Here is a 22,816-nt window from a genome sequence, read left to right on the forward strand (position 1 = left end):
TGGAACGTAGGGTATGGCAGCACGCCTTCTTGGTCGGGGATTAGCCGGACGGACTGAATTGGATAAGCAGGGTTCCACAGCACTAAAAAAAGACGTGGGATAGCCACTTGCCGAGAGATCTCCTCGCACGTGGTCCAAGAGAGTGGAACGACTTTCTGCTGTGATGCAAATGCGCTTCGCATGGTTGAGCAGGGGGGCAGCAACCGACCTTTTGTGATTTTCAGGATGAACGGATTGAAAGTTCAGGTAGAGGCCAGTGTGAGTGTCCTTACGGTATAGGATTAACGAGAGCCGTCCATTGCGTGTGGTGACCTCTATCTCATCTGTGAATTGGGTGGCCATTTCCAGACTGTTTAGTGCGCTGTGAACGACGCCAAAGCGCTGCGCCGAATCACACAAACACAGTCGTCCACATTTTGCAGAAAAACTTTTGGCCTAGGACTGAAGGACGCGAGAGAACGACTTTCCAAACACTCTATCGTAAGATTGGCTGCGGTAACAGAGACGGATGCACCCATTGCCGTACAATGGACTTGCCTGCAGAAGACCCTGTCGAAGCAGATGTACATGTTTTCAAGGCAAACGCAGAGGAGCCTATTGAGGTCGGGAACGTGAATGGGCGACCTGTCTGGCAAAATCCTGACAGATTCTATAGAAGTGCATGCTTCCACCGCCATGTCAGTCGGAATTGAGGTAAACAGCGACACCACGTCGAACCAAACCATCACCTCGTCGTCGTCTAGACACAAATCACGAACTTTTTCAATAAAGTCGCATGAGTTGCTCACATGCGTGGAGCTCTTTCCTATGAGTGGAGCCAGAAGCTGGTGCAGGTATGCGGACAATTCGTAGGGAGGGGAGTGGGTGTAATTAACGATTGGACGCAGGGGGACGTTAGGCTTGTGTACCTTCTGCAAGCCATAAAGTGCAGGTGCAGCACCATAATGACAGAGAAGCTTAATTTGCAAAGACTTGTGCTCGAGAACTACGAAGCGGGACGCGTCATCAAGGAGAACCTGGAAGTCCCTCTGAATCTTGAAGGTAGGGTCCCGAGTGAGCCGCACGTAAGTGTCCTTCTCCTTAAGTAGGGCCGACCTCTTGTTTTTGTAGACAGCCGTGCCATTAGCGCTGTTGCGTTCCCCTTGTCAGCGGGAAGAATCACGATTCCAGTGTTCGCCTGAAGTCGCTTGACAGCTTTTCATTCCTATGCAGAAAGAGGGGAAACAAACTTCCACCCGTGCAGTTCAGAAAGGACACCAATAGCTCGGGTGCGAGCCTCGTCACGGCGGGACGGGTCGTCTTGGTTAACCGCGCACTCCACCGCACACACAATCACACTGACGTCAGGGGCAGGTCCAACATTGAAATGCAGACCTAGCTCCAGCACAGAAGCCTCGGCTGGGTCGACACTGTGTGACTGAAATCGCGGTTCTATCTGTAATCGCTGGAGATACAAAAAACACTTCACACGCTCAATCGAAATGAGCGAACCTTCCGCCCGTCATACACGCGCTGCTTACGTCATGTTCTGAAGTACACGTAAGCCTCCGTGAACTCTCCTGCATACCATTGTGAACAGGGCTCTACGTCTTTAAGATTCAATCCTTTTTTAGTACTTCTTTTGATCGGCGTCCGTAGTTTTATTGCTTCATTATTCCCCATTGCAGCACATTAGAATGGCATGTTACAAATGAGCTCACTGTTTGAAATATCTTCTAGACCGAGTCGAGTGCACTGTGGCCTGGCCACCAAATCTCGTAGAGGGCGAGTGATAAATGTTTTGCGCCTTTTAAAGTACAAAATACCAGAGTTTGACATAATTGAGTTTTCTTCTTTCTGTCCCTGCAAGAGTTTGGACGCAACGACGAGATAGAAGGGCAGTATAGATGGAAAAAAAAAGTGGTAAAACATTTACACATAAAGATGGATAGCAAGGAAGTGCAGGAAATACCCATATGACCATCAATATAAACCATAGCGGAACATCTCTAGAATACCATTCGTTTTAATAAAGGAACGATGCTCTTATAGACCCATAAATGTTCCAGTAATGATATTCATCGTTTATTCTATAGTCACAGTATTGTGGACAGCTTTGAACTGGTGCATCGATTGGGGTGCTCTAGGTGTCAATACATACAAATTGTGTGCTTTATGTAGCTTTGCGAGAGGTGCCTGCCCTGAAGGTGATTGCTAATGATTTCTGATGCAAACCACCCAGAGAAGAGATGGCATGAGAACGCGAGGGCTCATGCGTCTCAAAGGGCTCTAGTGCGTTCTGCTGTGAACCCGCCTCACAACTCTAAAGACGTTATCTTTACATCGGCGAATTCGTATGAGCGGTGAAATTTCGTCCTCTACCAGCCACCGCTCAAGAAGGCGGGAGAAAAAGTCATAGAACGGTATTCGCTTGAAAGCACAGGGTACTTGCACTGCTTTATGATTGGAGTTAAGCTGATGCTGCAGAATTGTTTGTTCGGGCAAACGCCTCGGGCTTAAGTCGTCCACTGTGGCATAGTTCACAGTAAAAATCATTACACACAGCACTGAAGCAACTGTAGCAGAAAGAATACGGATGGTATCTTTACTGCGACGGTGGTCACGGGCGTCTCGGTAGGCAGTTTTTCTATGCCGAAATTGCCGGTGCTTGTGAGCCCCGCCCCAAAGCGCACCAGACATCATATGGCCTTGTCCCTTCGAGTCTTTCATAACTTTACGCACATTTTGTCTGTCGCAATGATCTTGTAATATCTCAATGACACAACACTGTGCCCATCACCGTGCAAGTACGAAGCCACAAGATTGCACGACAAATACACGTAATTGTTACACGATTACACGTGATCTGTTACAACGTTCTGAAAGAAATGTCAGTTCAATGACAGGTTGAAATGACGAATCCTTCATGACAGAATGTTGAAGAATCTGCTTCAACGTCAATACGGTTCTGCTGCTGAGCGCAAGGCCGTGGACCGATTGCATGGACCGTGTTCTGATTAGTATAAAATTGGAACAAAAATGATCTGGCAGCAGATTTCCAAGGACGAGTCTCTACGTTTCAACAATAGGCATTGGAACTAAGTAGTGACAGAACGTGTTGCCAACGAAAAAAAAAAGCGCCTCATGCACGACGCTTCTACAGCATCCAGACTCCTTTATAAGGACGCCATCAAACTCGCCGCCCCAACTAACCGCGACGCCCCTAAATCTGTGTCGCGCATGTCTGAATGAGTATTCGGACAAGACTGTCTATACTTGTATATGACGCGGGATCTATTCCACCCATCGCTGGAATAAAAATTTAGAGGGTTCTCTCTGTCTTTCAAGGGTAGCAGATACCCAGTGGCATGTAACCAGTTATTCGAAGTGACAAAGAAGCGGTTCATTCTATAGTGTCACATACTTAGGCCCAAGCTTGCGTAAGAAGGCTAGGCATAGAAATATATAGATATTGTAAACACGTTGGGAAGTTCGCGCAGAATGTTAATCGCACGAAACTCTCATGTGCCCATATTTATCAGCACATTGAAAAACACAAGATGGCCAACGCCGTGTGTCACAGACCGCGTGTTCCTGAAAGATAAGGGAGCAATGTAACGCGTCAGGCACAGCTTGGGCGGCACCGATTGTAACGCCCCGATGCGGTCATATTGTGTACATCGAAGACAGGATGTAATAAGGACGAATGACGGAATGATCATTTCTAAAAAGGTAATCTGCAATTTACGTTCGAACGTTATTGCGAGTCCTTTAGGGCAAAAAACTACGGCATTGGGTTTTACAATAAATTTAAGCATCGCACATCCACGCCACGTGTTACAACCATCGGAACGACACATCAACGTTACGAACTTTTTGGTGCGCCGACGGCCATCACGCGCAAGTTGTTGTAACCATATTATTGACACCCCGGCCTCCGAGAACTGAACGCGCCCCGACATAACGCGGAAGCCATAGAAACGTCATCAACATGTTGAGCAAGCACGGGGGCAACCATGACACTCAGTCTTCCACTAATGTCCTTCTGCAATTGACGTCACAGTAAGTTGTCAAGGGATAGTAAAATGTGCCATCCCAAGCAACCACACCTAGATATCGCAAGTTTTCTACACTCTTTCATGACGTCATAATAATAGGGCGAACGTTTACATTGCCGTGCCCGCCGCGATGAAAGCGGCGAGGTGACAATCACTGCGGCGTGCCCGACAGCATTCCCACTTGATTCTACGACAGTGGGCCCTAATAGCACGGCGTCTTCAAGCAGAGTGCGCAGGCCTTGTGCTATATGGGTGGCCTTGCACAGAAATGCGAGGACATTTTACACGTACTCTTGCCTGTGCGCAGCAGCTCGTGCCCGCGCATACGCATGCGGAGATGGTGCGGAAGAAATCATACGCATCAAATTGCTGCGTGAGCACAGATATTTTCTTCAGACAGATATCGATGCTCTGGTTACCTTGCAAAAATACAAAACGATGTCTAAGGTGGTGGTGGAAACTTTATTGAAAATGCCCGGCGATTTGGGTGGGGTGGGGCCATAAGCACCCCAGCCTAGGTGACGGCCTCGAGTCCTTGGACCCGGGCGGCTTCCTCGGCGTGCCGGACGGCCCACAGTTGATCGGCGAGGTCGTGGCTGAGCAGGGCCGCCTCCCAACGCGCCCCTCGGTTCGAGACTGCCATTTTTATCCCGTTCGTCGGAGACTCCTGCTGCTGGCTACCGGTGCATGCCCACAGCATGTGCTGCAGCGTCGCTCTGGCTCCGCACGCTTTACAGGCGTCGGACGGATATATGTCGGGGTAGCAGAGGTGAAGGATCACCAGGTTAGGATATGTGTGTGTCTGCAATTGCCTCCAGGCAACCGCCTGTTTCTTGTTTAGGTTGGCGTGCGGTGGTGGGTATTTACATCTGTTCAATCTGTAGTGTTGCGTGATGTCTCTGAAAGTGGTCATGCGATCCCCCCACGTCCACTCCTGCATCGCTCTCGCGGTGGGCGAGACGTCGGGATTGCCGGCGGGCGCCGCGGCTCGGCATGTAAGTCCTCGAGCCGTGGCGTGGGCCGTCTCGTTTCCCGAGAGCGGAGGGTCCGTGTGGGCGGGGGTCCATACGAGGAAACGGTCGTTCTTGCGGCAAATATTGCCCTGTTGAATTTGGAGAATGTGGGCCGCTTCCCGGGAGATCCGGCCGCTAGCATAGTTGCGTATCGCTGCCTGCGAGTCGCTGATTATCACCTCGGCATCCGTGGTGGCCACCGCGAGGGCTATCGCTGCTTCCTCGGCCGCCTCCATCTCTTCCGTGCGTATCGTTGCGCTCGCGACGCAAGTTCCGCTATGGTCCGTGACTGCAACCGCGAAACCACGCTGCCGCTCGTAACGGGCCGCATCTACGTAGACAGTTTCTTTGTTGCTGCCGTATTTCTTTTGTAAATCTCGCGCGCGCCTGTAAAAGGAGGGGAAAAAAAAATTGGAGGACGCTTAAGCTTCGCCTTCAAGAGTGGAACGCGATAGCGTTCCCGTCGACCCGCCAATGGGTGTAAGACAATGGGCTACAGGGCAGCCATCACTTACGAGGCGCCCTGCATCAGACGCGGTGAGCGTCGAGCCATATTGTCGAGCAACGCGGCGTTCGGCGCAGCAATGAAACGTGCGCCTGAGCAAGCGGAGCGAACCAAAGAACTCGGTATCCCGGAGGGGGAAATGATGCACGCCAGCCAAACGCCGTGATCGGCACGGGCAGAGAGATAGAGAGATAGTGATCTAAAGAAAGGAAGGACGCTTGATTCTGCGGAGGGAGCGAGGCGAAGCGTTGTCAGGGGAGAGAGTCCGAACCGCGACAGCTCCAATGCGCGCGTGGCGCGCCATCTGTCGGGGCAGCGCCGTACATGGAGAGGAGGGGCTCTTCTGTGTTTGCCGCAAGATGGCTCTCCGTGTGCGGAAAGCGCAGAAGAAATGCAGCGAAACGCACTTCGCTACTCATGTAATTGCGTCTTCTGTAAGTTACATGTTCATAATTACCTATATACACCACAGTATAACTTTCCACGGCTCGTTTCGAAGGCAACACCGCATTCACTAGAGGCGCGTTTGTACCTTTTGGAAGCATCGAAATCGTGGCTGAGTGGTAGCGTCTCCGTCTCACACTCCGGAGACCCTGGTTCGATTCCCACCCAGACCATCTTGGAAGTTGCTTTTTATTTATGGAGTGCCTGCCGTGATTTATCGCTCACGGTCAACGCCGCAAAAACGCCGACGCCGACACCGACGCCGACGACACCGGCTTTTCTGCGACACGAGCTCCTTAACACTATCGCGTTAACAGTGAGCTAAGTGGGCGGACGCTGGCCCAAGTCTTGCAGCTTTAAGCCTGAATTCCACGCGAGGCACGGCAACAGCAACCAACCCGGGTGCGAGCTTCGGCGTGGCGCCAAGCCTACGTGTAGTTTAGCCTGAACTCTCACTTAGGGGTGCGTATTGAAATTTCTGACCTATAACTTCGGTTTGCGTGCCTCAAGTACCACAATTATTTTTTGCTACTCATTGTTCAAAGCGCTTAAAGTAGAGAAAACAAATATGGTAGTCTGAAAAAGAAAACAGCTGCAGGGTCCCTCCAAACCCCATAAATATCATTGATTTGGGTGATAAATATGCGGCCTGTTATAATTGGTGCGCTGACATAATAGTTTACAGGCTAACTACTCAGGCCTAGAATTTTAACATCTAGTCTGCAAAGTGCCCTGCATTCTTACAATAAAAGTTAGTCGAGAAGTCCATGACAGAGAAATGAATGGGGCACTTTTGTTACATTTTTTACTGTGCACTGTTGAAAAATATACAAACATCATTAGATACCTTACCGGCGATTGCAATCATTTTTTTTGGTCACACGCATATTCATACCCACAGATGTTGAACATTGCCATTGGAGCCAGCCGTGAACTTAACCGGAATCCACCAACCTAAACGAGCGGGAAAATTTTATCAAAATATACTGTCGAATAACAACAGAAATATAATCTCTTAAGTACGATACATATCAATGCCCCTCCAAAAATATTTACTTTGTTTCTATATGTGCAAAACACTTCAAGAATGAGCATAATAAAAAAATTTAACAACAAAGGATGTTTTGCGGAAATCCTTTCAGCAGTAAGGGGAAAACCCCAGGCAGGAAACTGGAAGTGGGATTCACCCCAAGGCACCTAAAGTTCTCATTTGGATTTGGCACATGCAGGCAACTCTCATCGTAGGCGAACTGCAGGTGTACACTTCATTTGGTTTACATCCCATGCGCGTCACAACTGCAGCCGGAGATCTTGCATCGGTCTGTCTCCTCTGACCGTGCTTTCAAAAGCAAGCGAGTCGCATGCCAAATTTGTTCGTACCGTGTTTCTGCTCCAAACCAACAAATCACGCTTTCTGCCTGTCATTCCAAGTGTTAATCGAGCACATGCAGCCACAACTTCGTACTCAGTACTGAAACTTGGCAAGAAAAAAATGTTTTTTGGGGGTGTTGTTTGTACTCTACACTTGTCAATGAAGGATTAACAAGCGTTAGTAAAGAACGAGGCGAGGGTACTCAATTGTAATGGCATACGCATTTAAAGCACTTCGTCTTAATTACCTGGCTGCATTATACGGGTGTTACGTTAATGAACGGAACACTCCTTTGAAGTTGGGAGAAAGTTTGCGGTAAAGTGTATAAATGCTTATGTTATAAAGCACCCTTTCTACGTTGCGTGCCGTTCCTTCTTTAATTTGTCCGATCATCACAAAAAAATATTTGAACGTGCTTGCGGTTCCGGCACATCGGTGCATGTCGTGGAAGTTTCAGAGATTGCCAACTGGCAATATTCAGACAATCTGGACATCCAGAGATGAACGGAGCATGCTGCACATTGCAAAAAACTTAACCGATTTCGATGATTTTTACATATGTAGACGCTTTATTTTTCAAGTGATACGGTCCGCAGAGATCTCATATAGGCGTAATATTTTCAGATAGTTTTTTAGTCCTTTCGATCGTTTTTGTGGTTGTCGTAGCCTCGTGGCTAAAAGGTATACGCTGTTTGAAATGGCGTTTGTGATAGCGCAACCGAATTTCAGGGCGTGTTCGTCGCCGAATGTCCACTATGGTAGGTTTTTAGGACGTACTTGCTGTCGTGCGAGAGCTCGCAGACATCTGAACGGTTTGTTGGACAGCTTTCGTCTTCGAAGCCGCGTCTCCTGTTCTTGCTTTGGTGGACGAGGAGGACGCTGGCGCCTTCCCCAACGATGCTCGCGCGGCTACAGTAAGCAAACACCTAACAAAAACCTATTTGTTTATACCTATTTTACAGCTCCACAGGAGATCGTGAACAACTTTTGCTGTCTAGTTAATTAGGCAGTAGAACTACACACTACCTAGATATTATCGCTAGCAATAAATAATTTGCCTTAAGGTCCCTCTTTCCTACAATAATGAGAACAAATTTGAAGTGTCCGGCAATTAGCTTACGTAAATATGACCGCCAATGATTTAAAAGAACTGTTTCTGAAGAAAGGCACCAAATATAGCATTTCTGACGCACTCCCTCCTGTTTCAGGCATAGGCGTCGAGTCTCCGTCCAGCCCAGCTTCTCAAGTAACGCAGCCGTCCTATGAGGACAGCACCGCTCTTTCAGCAGATCACGCCGCTGCAATGGCGGCTGTCCACCCGTCAAGCATATTGGCGGCCCTACAGCGAGTGCGGTACGTCGCTTTTTTTTTTTCAAGCAGCGGATTGAGAAAAAAGGCACAAGTAGCAAGGCAGGATAGAGTTACTCGCCTGCAAGGTATCTCTAGTACACATCGAAAACAACAGTGCTGAGGTTGAGAAAAAGATGTTTCAAAATACAAACAATCAAATCAGGACCACTGCGGCATGTTTTATTGGTAGAGAAAGGCTCGTACTATACGAAAGTTGTGCATTCCCTCTTCCCCTAGAGCAATTCTATATTTGTCTTTCATTTTTGCTCAACGTATTATTTGTACGTATCATAGAAAGGGAATAATTATAACTTATGCCTTCTCCGCCCTTGTTGGCTGCTTTCTGCAGTCTTGTAACCAAAAAAGAAAGAGTATACCACATTTTGTTTCTCTTCCACGCATGCCACAAAGCAATGTAGCATGCGTATCATAAAATCTACCAATATCTTGAATACAACGAAAACAAACGTAAGACTTTTTTTTTATTTGAACTGCTTGGTGCGACACGTCTGCAAACAGGACAATAAAAGCTCCCGACAATGCACAAGCGCTGCAATCAGCAGGCGCGTACCTAGGGAGAAAGCAGAGAGGCCCGCCCCCTCCCCTTCCTGAAGTTAGGCGGCATACCCCACCCCCTCCCCTTCCACGCCGCCACTACTCACACACATTGCTAAAGCGCCGTCAAATCAATCGTGAGACTTGTCAGCTATTCGGCGGTCAACATTTTGCTGCCTTTTTCAGTCCTTTTCGATGGCAGTAGTTATCGGCATCTACTGGGGTGTAAAGACCAGCTTTCTCATCGATTCGGTGCCCGCACGATTAAGTCGAGATGCGTTCAGTTGTCCCCATCTTCTAGCAGGCATGGCTTAAACCTTTATTTTCTTTATGTAATTTTATGTTGCCATCAACATTGTCTGTCCCCATCAACTCAATGGTCACGCGTCTCTCTGTTTCTTTGTTAGTTCAACCATCTTTATTTATACTGATCCAGGGACCAGGCAAAGGCTTCGGTTCGTAGTCAGCTGGTCTATACGCTCGTGGAACGAGTTACGGCCGGAGAAAACGCCAGTTGCGTGAAACGTTTCCATATGCTTCATTATTTCCTTGAGCGACGGCTCACAGAGAGGCTGGCAGATCCTCGGAAGCATATAACCGCGATATGCTTAGATAACGTGGAAAATAAAATCATGTGAAACCGCGTTCATCATAAACCCTGCAATAACCCCTAAAACCATAAGGAATATGACTGTCACTCACTACCTCGTCTGGTTTTTCCTTAATTGTACAGCAGTTTTCGTGAAAAATTGCCAACTGGAAGCAAGACTCATCAGTTGAGAAATTAGGCGGTCTACTAGGGAAGAGAGCCAAGGCAACAGCTATAGAGGAAGGAAAAGAAAATTACGAAACACAACCATTGTTTGAGAAAATATTTATGGAGGACCAAAATTCTTATATAAGAAGGAAGTGGAGAAAAATCCACCGAAAGTGGAGAATAATTCAGTGTGTTCTGAATGACGCTTCTACTGTTATCAGTCAAGCCGTCAAATCCTTCTCTGCTGTGGTTACGTGGGCGTTTTTCTAACCTTCCGAAGTGGGTGCAGTACGCCTAGAGCCGTAGCGTCCTGCGCTTAACGCGGGTGTACGGTACTGGCGGCTGCGCCTCCTTACGCAACTTCCCAAATAACAATATCACTCAGTTTTGACACATAACTTGGTACAGCAGTAAACGAGGGATCCGAAAGAACTGATTGTTCCGCAAATATATATTTGTCTATAATTCTTGCAGATCTAATTTAAAAAAAATACAAGAAATCTTTATTTTCCACTCTGATTTGTTTATTTGTTCTTGGCGCCATTCTTCCTGCGCGTCTTTCCTGCGCGTCTTTCCTGCGCGAGGCCATTTGATTTGGTTCTTGTTTGCCACCTACACGAGACGTGTATCTCACAGGCGTAACTGTGAGATACACCTTATTTCCTTTCTATTTTGCGGGCTTACGCGTCTTTGGCGTGAATGGTGGGCCGTATTGACATTTGCACTATTAAAAATACCTCCCCCCCCAATTTGCATAGAAAATTTACCTTGGGTTGCAACCACCAGGCAAAAATTCCTGGGTACGTGCCTGGCACTGAGTATATGTCATGTATATATGCAACGTGTCTTACGTCTTAGTTTCGTTTTCAAAAGAAAAGACATTTTTTTTTCTCTATTGTAGTAAATGGCAGATCCTGGCGCAGTATAATTTATCTTCAGAGAACTTTGGAGGGCAAGGAATTGCTGACATTACGACAAGCCTAAATTCTGACGACGTCTTACAAAAGCTTTAAATGCAGAAATATTGTTATTGCGTCATTCAGAAGCATTCCTAAGATACCAAAAATAGCCTTGGTGCTGAAATTGTAGAAAGCTGTGAATGAATAACAATAAATCAATAGTGATCTTGCATGTGTTATGTTGTGCGGGAATGATTGCGCACTTTGGTCAGGAAATCTTTACGACGTCATATTGGCAAGAGTGCTTGCTCTTTTACACCGGATAGCTCTTGCTTGTCTTTTTTATTTATTACATGCGGAATGTGCAATACGTTTTATCATTGTAGGTCGTATTGATAATGTTAGACAATAATAGCACCTAGACATAAAAGGACGAGAAGTGGTGTTTGTTATTCCGTTGTACTGGAATAACACTGTCCATGGAAATTCATCAATCATAGAGAAACAAAAAAAAGACAAGTGTGCTAAAATACATTTTAAATACTCCACTGGCCCCACTCACCACGCCTATTGAATGTTCGGAAGGTTACGTTGACGCTCTTAATAAGTCAGCAGAGCAGCTATCTTTCTGGCAAAAGTCTGCGCATAGGAAAGCTTAATTTCAGCATCATTTAAAGCCACCTTGTTATCTTTGGTTTACTGGCTAAGATGTTCAATTTCATTCAAATAAATTTTAAATTTATTTCCAAATGGAGGAACTCCAGAACAAACATTTTTCACTTCACAGATTCAGACCACCTCTACAAGGCGTACACCAAGCAGACAAAGTACCCAGTCATGCAAAACAGACTGAACTTCAAGTATTCAGTTACAGAGCACCTCAAACTATATAACTTTCACTTTCAGGCCGTTATTCAACTTCCTCATCAACACACATGGACAGCCGCAGGCTGCTCTGTCGGAAGCACGTGGGCTAGCAGAAGAAGAGCGTCTTTTCATTGCAGGGTCATCACAGCCGTTCTCACCTGTCGTCATGTTCAATGAAAGTAGTGAAATCACATTTGCTGCATTGGGACATCGCACCCCATATGGTGAACACTGTGAGCGTTTAGCCCTTGACGTACCACTACCAGAGCCGTCGTCAGATCTCCCTATCAACGCAGTTCTGAATGGAACCCTCGTAAGTACGCATGACTGAAATTTCATTTCGCAAACAAAAGATATAATGGCCGGGTCCTGTTATGGGGTAAAGCATCTGTTTCTGTCGCAGCGTATGAAATCGTGTAGGATTTTCTCACGCACGATTTGATGAAAGGCACCGTAATGATGACTGCAGAAATCGACTACCTTATTCAAGCACTTAAAGTGTAGACTGAATGAGTGACCTTAAAGATTCTCGCTCACTTAAGCGTAAATCATGTCGAAAAACGAGTGGAACCGTCAACATTACGTGTTAAGCTCACTCGTCTACATGTTTTTAATTTAACCTCACACCCCTACTTGTTGACCAAGTTGGCGATTTTCTAATCCTATCTATATTTTTCCATATTTCGTTAAACTTACCGCTAGACATATGACGAATAAAAGAAAGTGAAATAAAAAATTTAAAACTGCATCGTGCAGGAATTCTAGCATTGTGTATGTGGACATAATATACATCGCCCAAAGGTGGTAGCTGCTTGAATCTTCGGGTGCTGTTGGTCTGACTTAGGTCACTTAAATCGCAGTAGGTGCAGCAAGGCATGTCGGTGACAAGAGGCCTAAAAGCACTGCACGGCCTATTACTGTTTGTTGATTGCAGTACTGCCAGCCTCCGAAGCTTGTTTTCCCCTAACTATTTCAAAAGATTACCTGATTTCCCTACATTTCTGCGAGATGTGTTAGTTCAGTTTGTCAGCATACTTTATATAAAGATCCGTATTGTGTCACGCAAGCAGACGGCAAATACCTTGGTGAAATTAATTTCAATATTCGTTATCAAGTATTGAAAAAAAAAGTTATTTCACTCAAGTGAAATGATGTTGCATTGCAGGTTGTCAGGCTGACAACATACTTTCGCTTGAACTCCCAATGCAATAGAATACGTCCGCATGCTTATACTTTGCTCTACATACAAAAGGATTACGTGGAACCTTTCGTTAAACAAAGACAAAAAATGGGTGCCCGGCCTTCCATTACGGAAAATGCGTGACAACGCAATCTGCGACTTTACCACACTTCGGTAAAATTGTGAAGCATGTGCAATGAGATGCCTCGTTTGCAGCGTACCGGTGGAGCACATCCACAATTACGTGCTTAAGGTCGTTTACAGTAAATTTCGTTCACAGTACTAAAATATGCGGCCATTTTTTCTTTCCCACATGCGAGAACTCGCCCTAGCACGTCACAACTGCTGTCTCTGTCGAGGTTGCTGTGCCGTTTGCCAGTTCGTGCTAAATTTTAGCACATGCATGTATAGATTCTCAGCGCAGCGACCGGCTTATCGTGCTTGGTGCTGGTTGTCTTTCTCTTGACACCGCGTTATTCCTTTTCTTGTGTGGGGGGGGGGGGGAGGGAGGGGGTGTTGAAGCATCAGTTAATTTTCGCCTGTTACACGTCGATATTTGCGTCACAGTGCAAAGAAATCAACAGCACAACGGCTACAGCAATAGTTAACGTTCATTAACGATCAAAGTGCATCCGTACCCTGTAGTTTACTTAGCAAGATACCCTCACTACTCTGCACCACAATCATTAGTCATACTTAACATGGTCATGCGGGTATTATTTGTGGCCACAAGAATACAAACACGCCTTCGCGGTAGCAGTTACACGTATCGGTCGTCGCGGCCTCGCAGCATTCGTTTCTCCTTACTCAAAATATTCCTCTATGTGGAAGGAATCCCCAATTTCCCTTAATTGTGCTACATATCTCTATATGTAGGGAAATATACCTGTGGTTGGTAGCACTGGTTGCTGGACGCTATGGCTCCCACTTACAGTGAGAACGACGCCGGCGGACAGGAATTAGCGCAGCGGCCATTTTTTTTTTTTGTGCTGCTGCTGACAAAATTCAAACAGAATTTAACACAAGGTAAATTTTCGAGCGATCGCTTACGTTGCGAGTGTATAACCTGTTTCAGCGAAGCTGTTTAGGGCTACTTCGACCAGGATCGTAACCGTGTGGTAAAACAAAACTATCATCATCGCGATTAGCTCCAGCGTCATCTTCTTCCACAGCTGGCTCGTTGGTGCCCTTCGGCGCTACACGCGCACGTGCCACTGCTGCCGCGCTCGTCATCGTCATTAATTAATTCACTACTTAGTTTAGAAGCGCGAAGATGTAAGAAATTTTACTGCAAATTATAACGAAGCTGTTAAGGGCTAGGTTCCCAAGGGTCGTGGTGGTGTGGAGACACAAAATTCCCCATACGTGGGCCGATCCCGAAGATACTGAAATGTCGGGGCGACCCGTCGCGGAGGTCAAGCAGACGTGGGCCGATCCCGAAGACAGTCAAATGTGGGGCCGATCCACGGCGCAGGTGCAGTTCGCATTGAGGGACCCAAAATAACAACTTCGCTGGCCCTCAGTCTTCACACAGTGGAAAGCCACTAAGTTTTTTACTGTGAAGTCATTTCTTACACGATGTCGTATTCGTTATTCGTACTTGAAATGTTTTACTTTAGCTCCAGTGTCCGCTAGGTACTTTTGCAAACAGATGCTGCGACAAGTAGGTCTCCTCGTGAAATAAAGGTGCTGCTTTCTATAAATAGCGATATAGCAATTTTTTTAAATACTTGTGAGGTGCTTAAAGGAAGCCTCTGGTGATCGTCTGGCAGTCACGACGGCTAGACGCCTGAAAAGGAGCGGTTATATATACCATGCAAGCTTAAAAAATGTGCCTTTCCCATAGGCTCTGTGAATACGCCAAGCGATGCTCGAGGCTCATTTACACTAAGCCAACACGAGTCCAATTTCGGTCTGCCAACTGTCGGCAACAGCGTTTTTTCCTTCGCGTCGGCGCCTCTGTCACACTGTACCCACACCGACAATCTGCCGACGGTCGGCTGAGGGCTCAGCATCGGTAAATTGTGACAGGAAAGAAAAAAACGCTGTCGCTGAGCATCGGCAGACCGAAATCGATGTCGTTTTGGCCTATTGTGAATGATCCTTTAGCGGCTGAGTTCGGGCGTGGATGGTATGCGAATGTGCTTTCCCCATATACGTGCTGCTTAAAGAACCTGCAGTGGTCGGCATTGTTTAAGTCAATACATCGTCTCCCAGCCAAACTTTGACTACGGGGAGATGAAGAATTAAACATTAGGTGGCTTTCAACTTTTAGCTCCATATCTGTTTCCGCAGAATAACACAAACTAATATCGAAGGCTGTGCTTTTTCCTACTGTAAAGGCTTGAAGCAACGTGGTGCTTGTCGCGCTTTGCTCACCAATTTCCTTTTGTAGCTCCAGAACAGCGTATACGTTACCTCTCCAGGGCGCACACAGTTCACGGGAGAGAAACGGAAGCGGCGCCTCTGGAGCACCGGATGACGGTGCACTTTCCTCGCAGCAGGCGACAGAGGACGACGCTCGGCACGCCACTGCGAACGCACGAACGCGTATCGCAGGCCCGAGTTTGGAACGCTTCGTTGGCGCACATGCACGAAGGATGACGCTCGGCCAGCGAAACGAAGCAAGCGTACGAGTGCGCGTGCTTCCAGACCTCGAAGTCTTGGAAGAAGGGCCCTGCCGCCTTACGCTAATGCTTGCCAATGACGAAGCCGGAGCGGCGGAAGGAACACGTAAGCAGCTGAAAAAACGACCAATTGCACTAACAATGCGCCAGAAATCTAGAAATATTAAACACCTTCACAAAGCTCCATTGCCATGAATGAGGCTATGTGCGTGCTTCTATCTTTCGCATATGCTACACGCACCTCCGGGAGCGAGAATGCTAAGCTGCATTGCGTAGGATTCGTGCCTAAATCTAAGTTCCTAGTTCTATAATAGTGGCAGGCCATGGATATGTATGCGAACATATTTTGAGCACTTTTTTTACGCCTCATTGTTCGCTATCTGCATAATGCCTATTTCACCATATTAAAAACAGGCAAACATTTAAACATAATCAGCGTATATAACACATCAATATATTTAAAGTGTTCACGTGTTGTCATCAAACGATCCAAACGTATGACAGGATTCTATAAAATACGTCTACCTACAGTACAGTGTAATATTTTGGTTACTACCCTACTGAATGCTCCCCTGAGCCTGTACGGTAAACGAAGCATTGCGCGAGAGGTACGCGGCTTTGTTTGGGTTCAGTTCAAACTCGGAAACCAAATGGGACCGCCACCCGCTGTGTATTCCCTCGAGTGACTGGCAGCCTTCGGCGAGCGGCGGCGAGAACTCGTCCGTGAAATGGCTCGCCGGGGGCGCTCCTGTCCACCCGTCAGAGCCGCCCGAGCACAATAAATCCGGCAGCATCAAAAAGAAAGTGATTGTGAGCCTCGTCTGCTCTTTCCGCCAAGACTTGTTCATTCATTTTGGCTTGAGGACGCAACAGTACTATTACTACGTTCTGGAAATATATTTTGATGACCTTGAGATATGTATGGCTTAATTGCCCGTTCTTTTTACTCGGTCTTCGGGCACGCTGACGTCTCATTTTTGGTGAATTCGCTTTAGCACTCGTTCCCCTACCTATGCAGTGATATGATTTGGACAACCGGCGTAACAGACCTGTCGCATGTTGCCTGAAAGGTATGTTGACTAGACGTTTGAAAGATTTTGCACGCGTGTCAGTCTTGCCAAGTTTACGCTCAAATAAACGAAATTAATTGCTTTTGAGTGGAAGGTTTATAAAACCAAGAATTTTGATGGCCAAATAAAGCAAACTTCAATTATAAACCCGCTTCAAGTATAAGGATGTAATCAATACGTTTCGACTTGCATGTCTCTTTATGTTTGCCTCTATTGAGCTCTTGCGCAAGTCATCTAAGTCCTGGAATCATGTTAAATATGGTGCTCTCACGCTGGTCTGCTTAATTTTGAACATGAACTGCGTGAAATGACGCGTTCGCGGATATCGTGCTTTCATACTTCACTCGTCAAGAATAGGCGTGCATTCTCACTCTTACAAAAAGAGGTGATGCCCCCACTGCAACATTTGGGTCAGATGATCGAAATTAAATTTCCCAGTTTTTTTTAAAGTTTGGAGCTGAGGTGCATGTCAAGTCTCCCTAAGCCGGCACATATGTTATGGCGCCATGATGACTCAAATTGAGAAGGCCGCCAAACACCTGAATAAATTAAATGAAACATTTATCTTTTTCATTATTGCAGCAAGAGGGCATGTTTCTATTAAAAAGTAAGGGGCAGTTTTACTTACGCACAAACATATTTATGGGAATTCTTTTAGTATGTCCGTCTTCCGAGATATCCGAGAGCAAATTTTCTTTTCTGTATGCATTACTCTTGCAAGAATGCTACGATCGCGCTAATAACTTGACCGCATAGTTTATGTTCGAACTTTCGTTATCATTTTAAGTTTAGGAAATCAGTAAATGTTAATTTTGATCACCATGTGTGTCCTACTTGCCCAGAGTGTTATCTGCAGCATGATAACGGCGTACTATCCGCGACACACTAGGAACAAAGAACCTGTTTGGGCAATTTTTATTGCAGTAATATTAGGGTTAGATATCTGGCATAGCGATAACCGTGTGTTTCATGCCGGCAATGCTATCTGCAGATTTCAGTGCTCATCCGCGTTTTTCAGTTTGTTCAATAGCTTATAATTTATTATATCTGGCATAGCCATAACCGTGTGTTTCATGCCGGAAATGCTATCTGCAGATTTCAGTGCTCATCCGCGTTTTTCAGTTTGTTCAATAGCTTATAATTTATTTTATTTTGTTTTTACATGTATCAGCCTCAATGAGACTATTGCAGGAATGGGATGAACAGCAAACATACAACATTTATAAACAAGCTCGCGTGAATTGTTTCAGTGGTAGTGAACGGATGTTGCCCGGTAATGAAATCCAGATTTCAGTAGTTGACTGAAAAAGGTGTGTTTAAAGGAATCAGTGCGGGCTTAAAAGGTTGAGATATTTAGAGCGTGATGACCTACGCATGAGGGTTTGGAAAAAGTCAACTAGTTTTCTAGGATGAGGAGGATTGATTAATGCGTGAAGGACTTTTAGGCATTCAAGTTTGCGACGCACTGCAAGAGGAGTGAGACCAAATAGGGGAACAGAGTTAGACAGCGCAAATTCCTTGTCATATCTCCTACACGCAAAACGCACTGCCTTTTTTGCACTGATTCCAGTTTTTTGACGTCACAACCTTTGTATGGGTTCCATACAACGCAGCCATATTCGCGGATAGGGCAAACGAGGTTTTTATGTCTAAGAAGTTTAGTTTCTTGAGGAGCAAGACGGCATCTTGCGATGTAAGTAACACTCTTTTAAAGGCCTTGTTACAGGGGACATGAATGTGTTTCGACCATGAGAAATCGCGCGTTAGTGTAATACCTAAATATTTGAATTCAAAGACCCTATTTAAAGTACTGTTGTCAAAGGAATAAGCAAAGAAAGAAGGGGTTTAGCGTCGTGTAAAAGATATAGAGACAGTTTTGTAAAGGTTGATGTTCATTTGCCATGCTTTGGACCTGTTGAAGAAGTCAGGAAAATAATTGTTAAGGACAACACGATGAAAGTTTGTATGATATCAAACGCAATCACTAGTAAAACGGCGGATTTTAACTGAGGTTTGTAGGGGCAGATGTTTAATATAAAGCAGGAGTTACTGAGGACCACGTACTGAACCTTGGAGAACACCTGGTGAAACAGGCATCAAGGGTGAGTGAGAAGAGTTGAAACATACATATTTCGAACGCTGGGAAAGTAAGTACAAGATCCAGACAACCAAACATGCATTTTTAATATAGCGAACAGCTTGTGCGAAAGTTTAGTGTTTCAAATCGCTGACATATTTTTCCCGAAGGATGACTACGATGAGACCGGCAGACGCACTGTAGGCTGCGGCTGTCTTTGATGAAATGTCATGATTTGGGCAGGGAATTCTAAGAATATTTTTATTGCCCGCTAGCATTCATAAACGTTATTGGTGCTTTTACGTGAGTTTTCTATTATACGCGTATATTCGAAACAATTACACTTTCGAGAATCGAAATACTTTCATAACATTGTTGTTCGCAGATCATCTTGCCGAATGGGAAACGTTCACAAGGGCACTGCTGACTGTTCACGTTTGTATTCACTGCTTGACCCTGAGCATCCCGGCAGACTCCCGGTCACCCAGACACTTCAACCGGGGCTTCAGTTTGCGAGATGGAACCGCAGTGATTGACGTTGAAGTCTCTGCATTTCGTGACCCGTGGATAGACTTTGTATTGCCGTATTTGCGTAGTCTATCTCGACTAAGAATGGTTGAACAGGCTGACATAGGCTTTCAAGACGTCGCTCTCCTAAATCGTGACGTCCGAGGACAGGAGATGTTCCGTGAATTGCTCCAGATGGATGCTCGTCTCGAATTGGACGTTAACAGGTAGGGTTTTGTTTTTTCCTTTCTGTTTAAGGAAGTAGGACCCGAATTATCCATGCTTTCGACAAATTTTAGCCGCCGAATTTAAGGGAGAAACGTTTATTACGAATTGTTGGATGTTTCGCATACATTTGCCAACTGCGCCACTACACGACCTACTGTGTAATTATTCTGGCTTTCTTTCTATCACTGAGAGTAAGACACGACGCTCAAATGCTGAGAGGGCACCCAAAAAAGTTGAATTCAATGCCTTGTATGAAGAAAAAACGAAATATTTCTAAATATAGGAACTAAGAAAGATTTCCCTAATTGGAAAAGCGCTAGGAGAGGTGCGTGCAAGCATGTCACGACGAGCGACAAAAAACGAGCACAGAATCTATAGTTGGCGCCGAAAATTGTATTGGTACATTTTACTATGAAAGCATAACTCGCAGGACTGCAGACCTCAGGAAGCAAACTAGCGCTGTCGTCTTCATTGCGCAAGTTCACTGTTACCACTGTCCAAATATTTCTCTGATATTGGCCGTCTGTGCACTATCCTTAACATGGTACACATCGCTCGCTTCTCTGTATTGTATTCTTCTCTGTATTCTCTATATTGTACACAAAGAAGCAGACGTGCTATGGTACCTTCACAGTTCCAAGTCTGCCACAGGTAGTGCTATTAGCCCCTGGTAATATGAAAGAGTATGATTTGGTAAACGCCTTATCAATCTACGGTCGGTACAAGTTTCTTTACACATTATTAGTGCAGGTTGCAAGCTGATTTTCAAGTCAGGAGCCGGGAACTGTATGCGACTGTTTTTGGAAATCATTGGCACACATGAAACAATGAAGTTGCTACGCCAGCTCTTTCAAGTCGAATTGAAGCAGATTTCCACTACCATAGGGAAACTTGGCTGATAAGTTAGCGGAATGATTTTCAAAGTCAGCATAGTGCACCGGCTACCACTGATAAAATTATGCGATGTCCTTGAACGGCTGCTTGATGGGGTCATTGTAGTATTACATTGCATGTGGCACTTGTTTCAGAACAACGCTTATATAAATTTGTATAAATTAGAAGGCTGCCTCCAAATCCCAAGAAATAGTGCAGGGTTGAGGGTGTTTCTACAGGAAAACGTAGCAGTTTCGTTCGGAAGGCCAAGGTGCATTTACTTTAGCAAATTCCTAGAGTGCTATACACGGTATCTATAGTCATTTTATCGGCTGTGTAAACTCCTAAACACTTGCTTACTGACTGGCAAGCATGGTGTGACGCGCGCACAGGCAAACATAAAGAGGGGTCACTAGATGAGCGCGGACAATCGCTATGGAAAGGGTGGCGTGCGGAACAGTGGCAGCAGCAGCGAGCGAATCAACTTTCGTGCTGCCTCTCGCTACAGCACGAACGAAGCGGCAATAATACAGCGCACAATAGGCTGCCAGCCCTCCGCGCAGTTAGCCTCTGTACTCAGATTGTTTTCAAAATCGGGCCCGCGTGTCCGCGCTCAGCTGCGCGATACGACAGGCCACCGGAGCAGTACGCACCCCCTTCCTTCATTGCCTTGCTCGAGGTGGAAGCCACCATCCGCAGATGAACCTCGCATTGTTTCACTTGCAACTAAAGCGTACGGCCCGCAGCCAACGTGTTATCCCACTTGGCCTTCATACTGCACATCACGGCGACAACGAAGGTGGAAGTGCGCTTAGAATGTCCATATAAATGCTATTTCAATAGTGAACTCGAATGCCAACCGAAGCGTCGGACGCTGTGCTTCCGTAGCATTCGCCAGACAAGGATTCTTGATATCGATTTACACAAGCTTTTCTGGAATGGAAACTGCTCGTGTCCAGCACGCAGATTTGAGAGAACCGTTAGTATGAACGCGGAGCGGGCCGTAGTGCCGCTCGTGTATAAATTGTAGGGTAACTTCTCCTAGCACTCTTGACGCCTGCACAGCTTTGCTCTTTGGAATGCATTATGTAACCGTGCCAAAAATGACAACTGACGAAGAAAGAAACGCACAGGACAGGCGCGGATGTACACGCCTGCCCTGTGTGTTTTCTTCTCGTGCGTTGTCGCCTCTCCCTGCGAAACAGTTTTGCTTTTTTTAATTCAGGAATAGTGAGGTGTACCTTTGGTTTTGTGAGGTTAAACATGGCTAGCGACGGTTCATACTAAGTGTTGCTAGGTTTTCCTATGTCTTTAGAGGTGATGGATGGCTTGGCTATAGGTTCACACCAAGTGTTGCTAAGTTACGCTACGTTTTGCGATATTATGCATGCCATCGCTAGGCTCATACCAAGCGTTGCTAGGCTTTGCTAAGTCTTAGAATGTTAGGCATGGCTTAATTATGCTCATATTAAATGTCGCCGCCATTTGCTAAGTTTAGCGAAATGTTTGCGAGGTCATACAAGGCCAGGCCGGCAAGCCACACAAAACCCAGCCCCCCCCCCCCCCAATCGCCGCATACAAACAACAGGACGCGTATGTCAATTTATTATGTGCAGCGCATCAGCACCAGTCGTCGTCATCTTTGATCCTCTCCTCGTCAACGTCCGACCGTCGTCGTTGTTGTCGCCATGGTCGGTGGTGTCACGGAAGGCATCGCCGAGCTCACTGTGGAGAGATTCACATCGAACCATAGCCGGTCACATACGCCGCAGCTGTGCCCAAGCTCTATGCTGAGGAATTCGCGCTGGAAGCGGCCGCTCATACATCCCATGGATTTGCGAGCTTCGCGTTTGAAATTCTCGATGACACGAGGGCCCTCTACCGATGCCCGGCGGCGCCCAACATTCAGTCGGCAGCGTTCGTAATTTCTGGCCGGAAACTCGGGAACATCAACTCCGTGACTCTATGCCCAGATACTTGCGCTAGCCATACGCACCACCCGTGTTTCGGCGGGTTTGACCGTGGAAGTTTTCGAGTAGTCGCTGCCGGCATCGCTTTCTCGGTGACGTTGACCCTTCAGGCGGCGACTCTCGCGTTCCCCGGAATGAAACTCGCAATCCTCGACTCGGCGGCGCTTCTTGTCAGCCACAGCTTCGGCGGGGTGTTCCAGCTCAGGTTGGCGGCGAAGCGTCGCTATTCGCTTGGCAGTATGGCGCTTTTCCTTGTAAGCCGCTTCTTCTTCGGGCGTCCTGAGTTTCTTTTGTTTTCCCATAGCAGCAGCACGCAAGCACGGAGCAGAGGAGGCGAGATGTGTGCAGCCGCTCCGGCAGTTCCGAGCCTTCAGTCGCCTGTGACGTCACGACTTCGGCGTACGCGCATGGGGCGCGAGGAGGTTACGTAGCTTGGTGCTATCGCAGGTGGTTGCTAGGCAACGCGAGGCAGCGCAGTGCTGAGC

General features: G+C 46.5%; 1 protein-coding gene across 1 annotated transcript in view; it reads left to right on the forward strand.

Moving 5' to 3' along the window:
- LOC139050280 (uncharacterized) overlaps positions 1-22,816 on the forward strand; it is a 55,900-nt gene that overhangs the window by 22,281 nt on the left and 10,803 nt on the right. The window contains exons 3-6 of the mRNA XM_070526488.1: positions 8,580-8,724; positions 11,839-12,112; positions 15,406-15,712; positions 19,139-19,487. Of these exons, the coding sequence (XP_070382589.1) occupies positions 8,580-8,724; positions 11,839-12,112; positions 15,406-15,712; positions 19,139-19,487 (1,075 nt within the window). The remainder of the gene's footprint in view (positions 1-8,579; positions 8,725-11,838; positions 12,113-15,405; positions 15,713-19,138; positions 19,488-22,816) is intronic.

The sequence above is a fragment of the Dermacentor albipictus genome, chromosome 10, assembly GCF_038994185.2.
Source record: "Dermacentor albipictus isolate Rhodes 1998 colony chromosome 10, USDA_Dalb.pri_finalv2, whole genome shotgun sequence".
Taxonomy (NCBI): Eukaryota; Metazoa; Arthropoda; class Arachnida; order Ixodida; family Ixodidae; genus Dermacentor; species Dermacentor albipictus.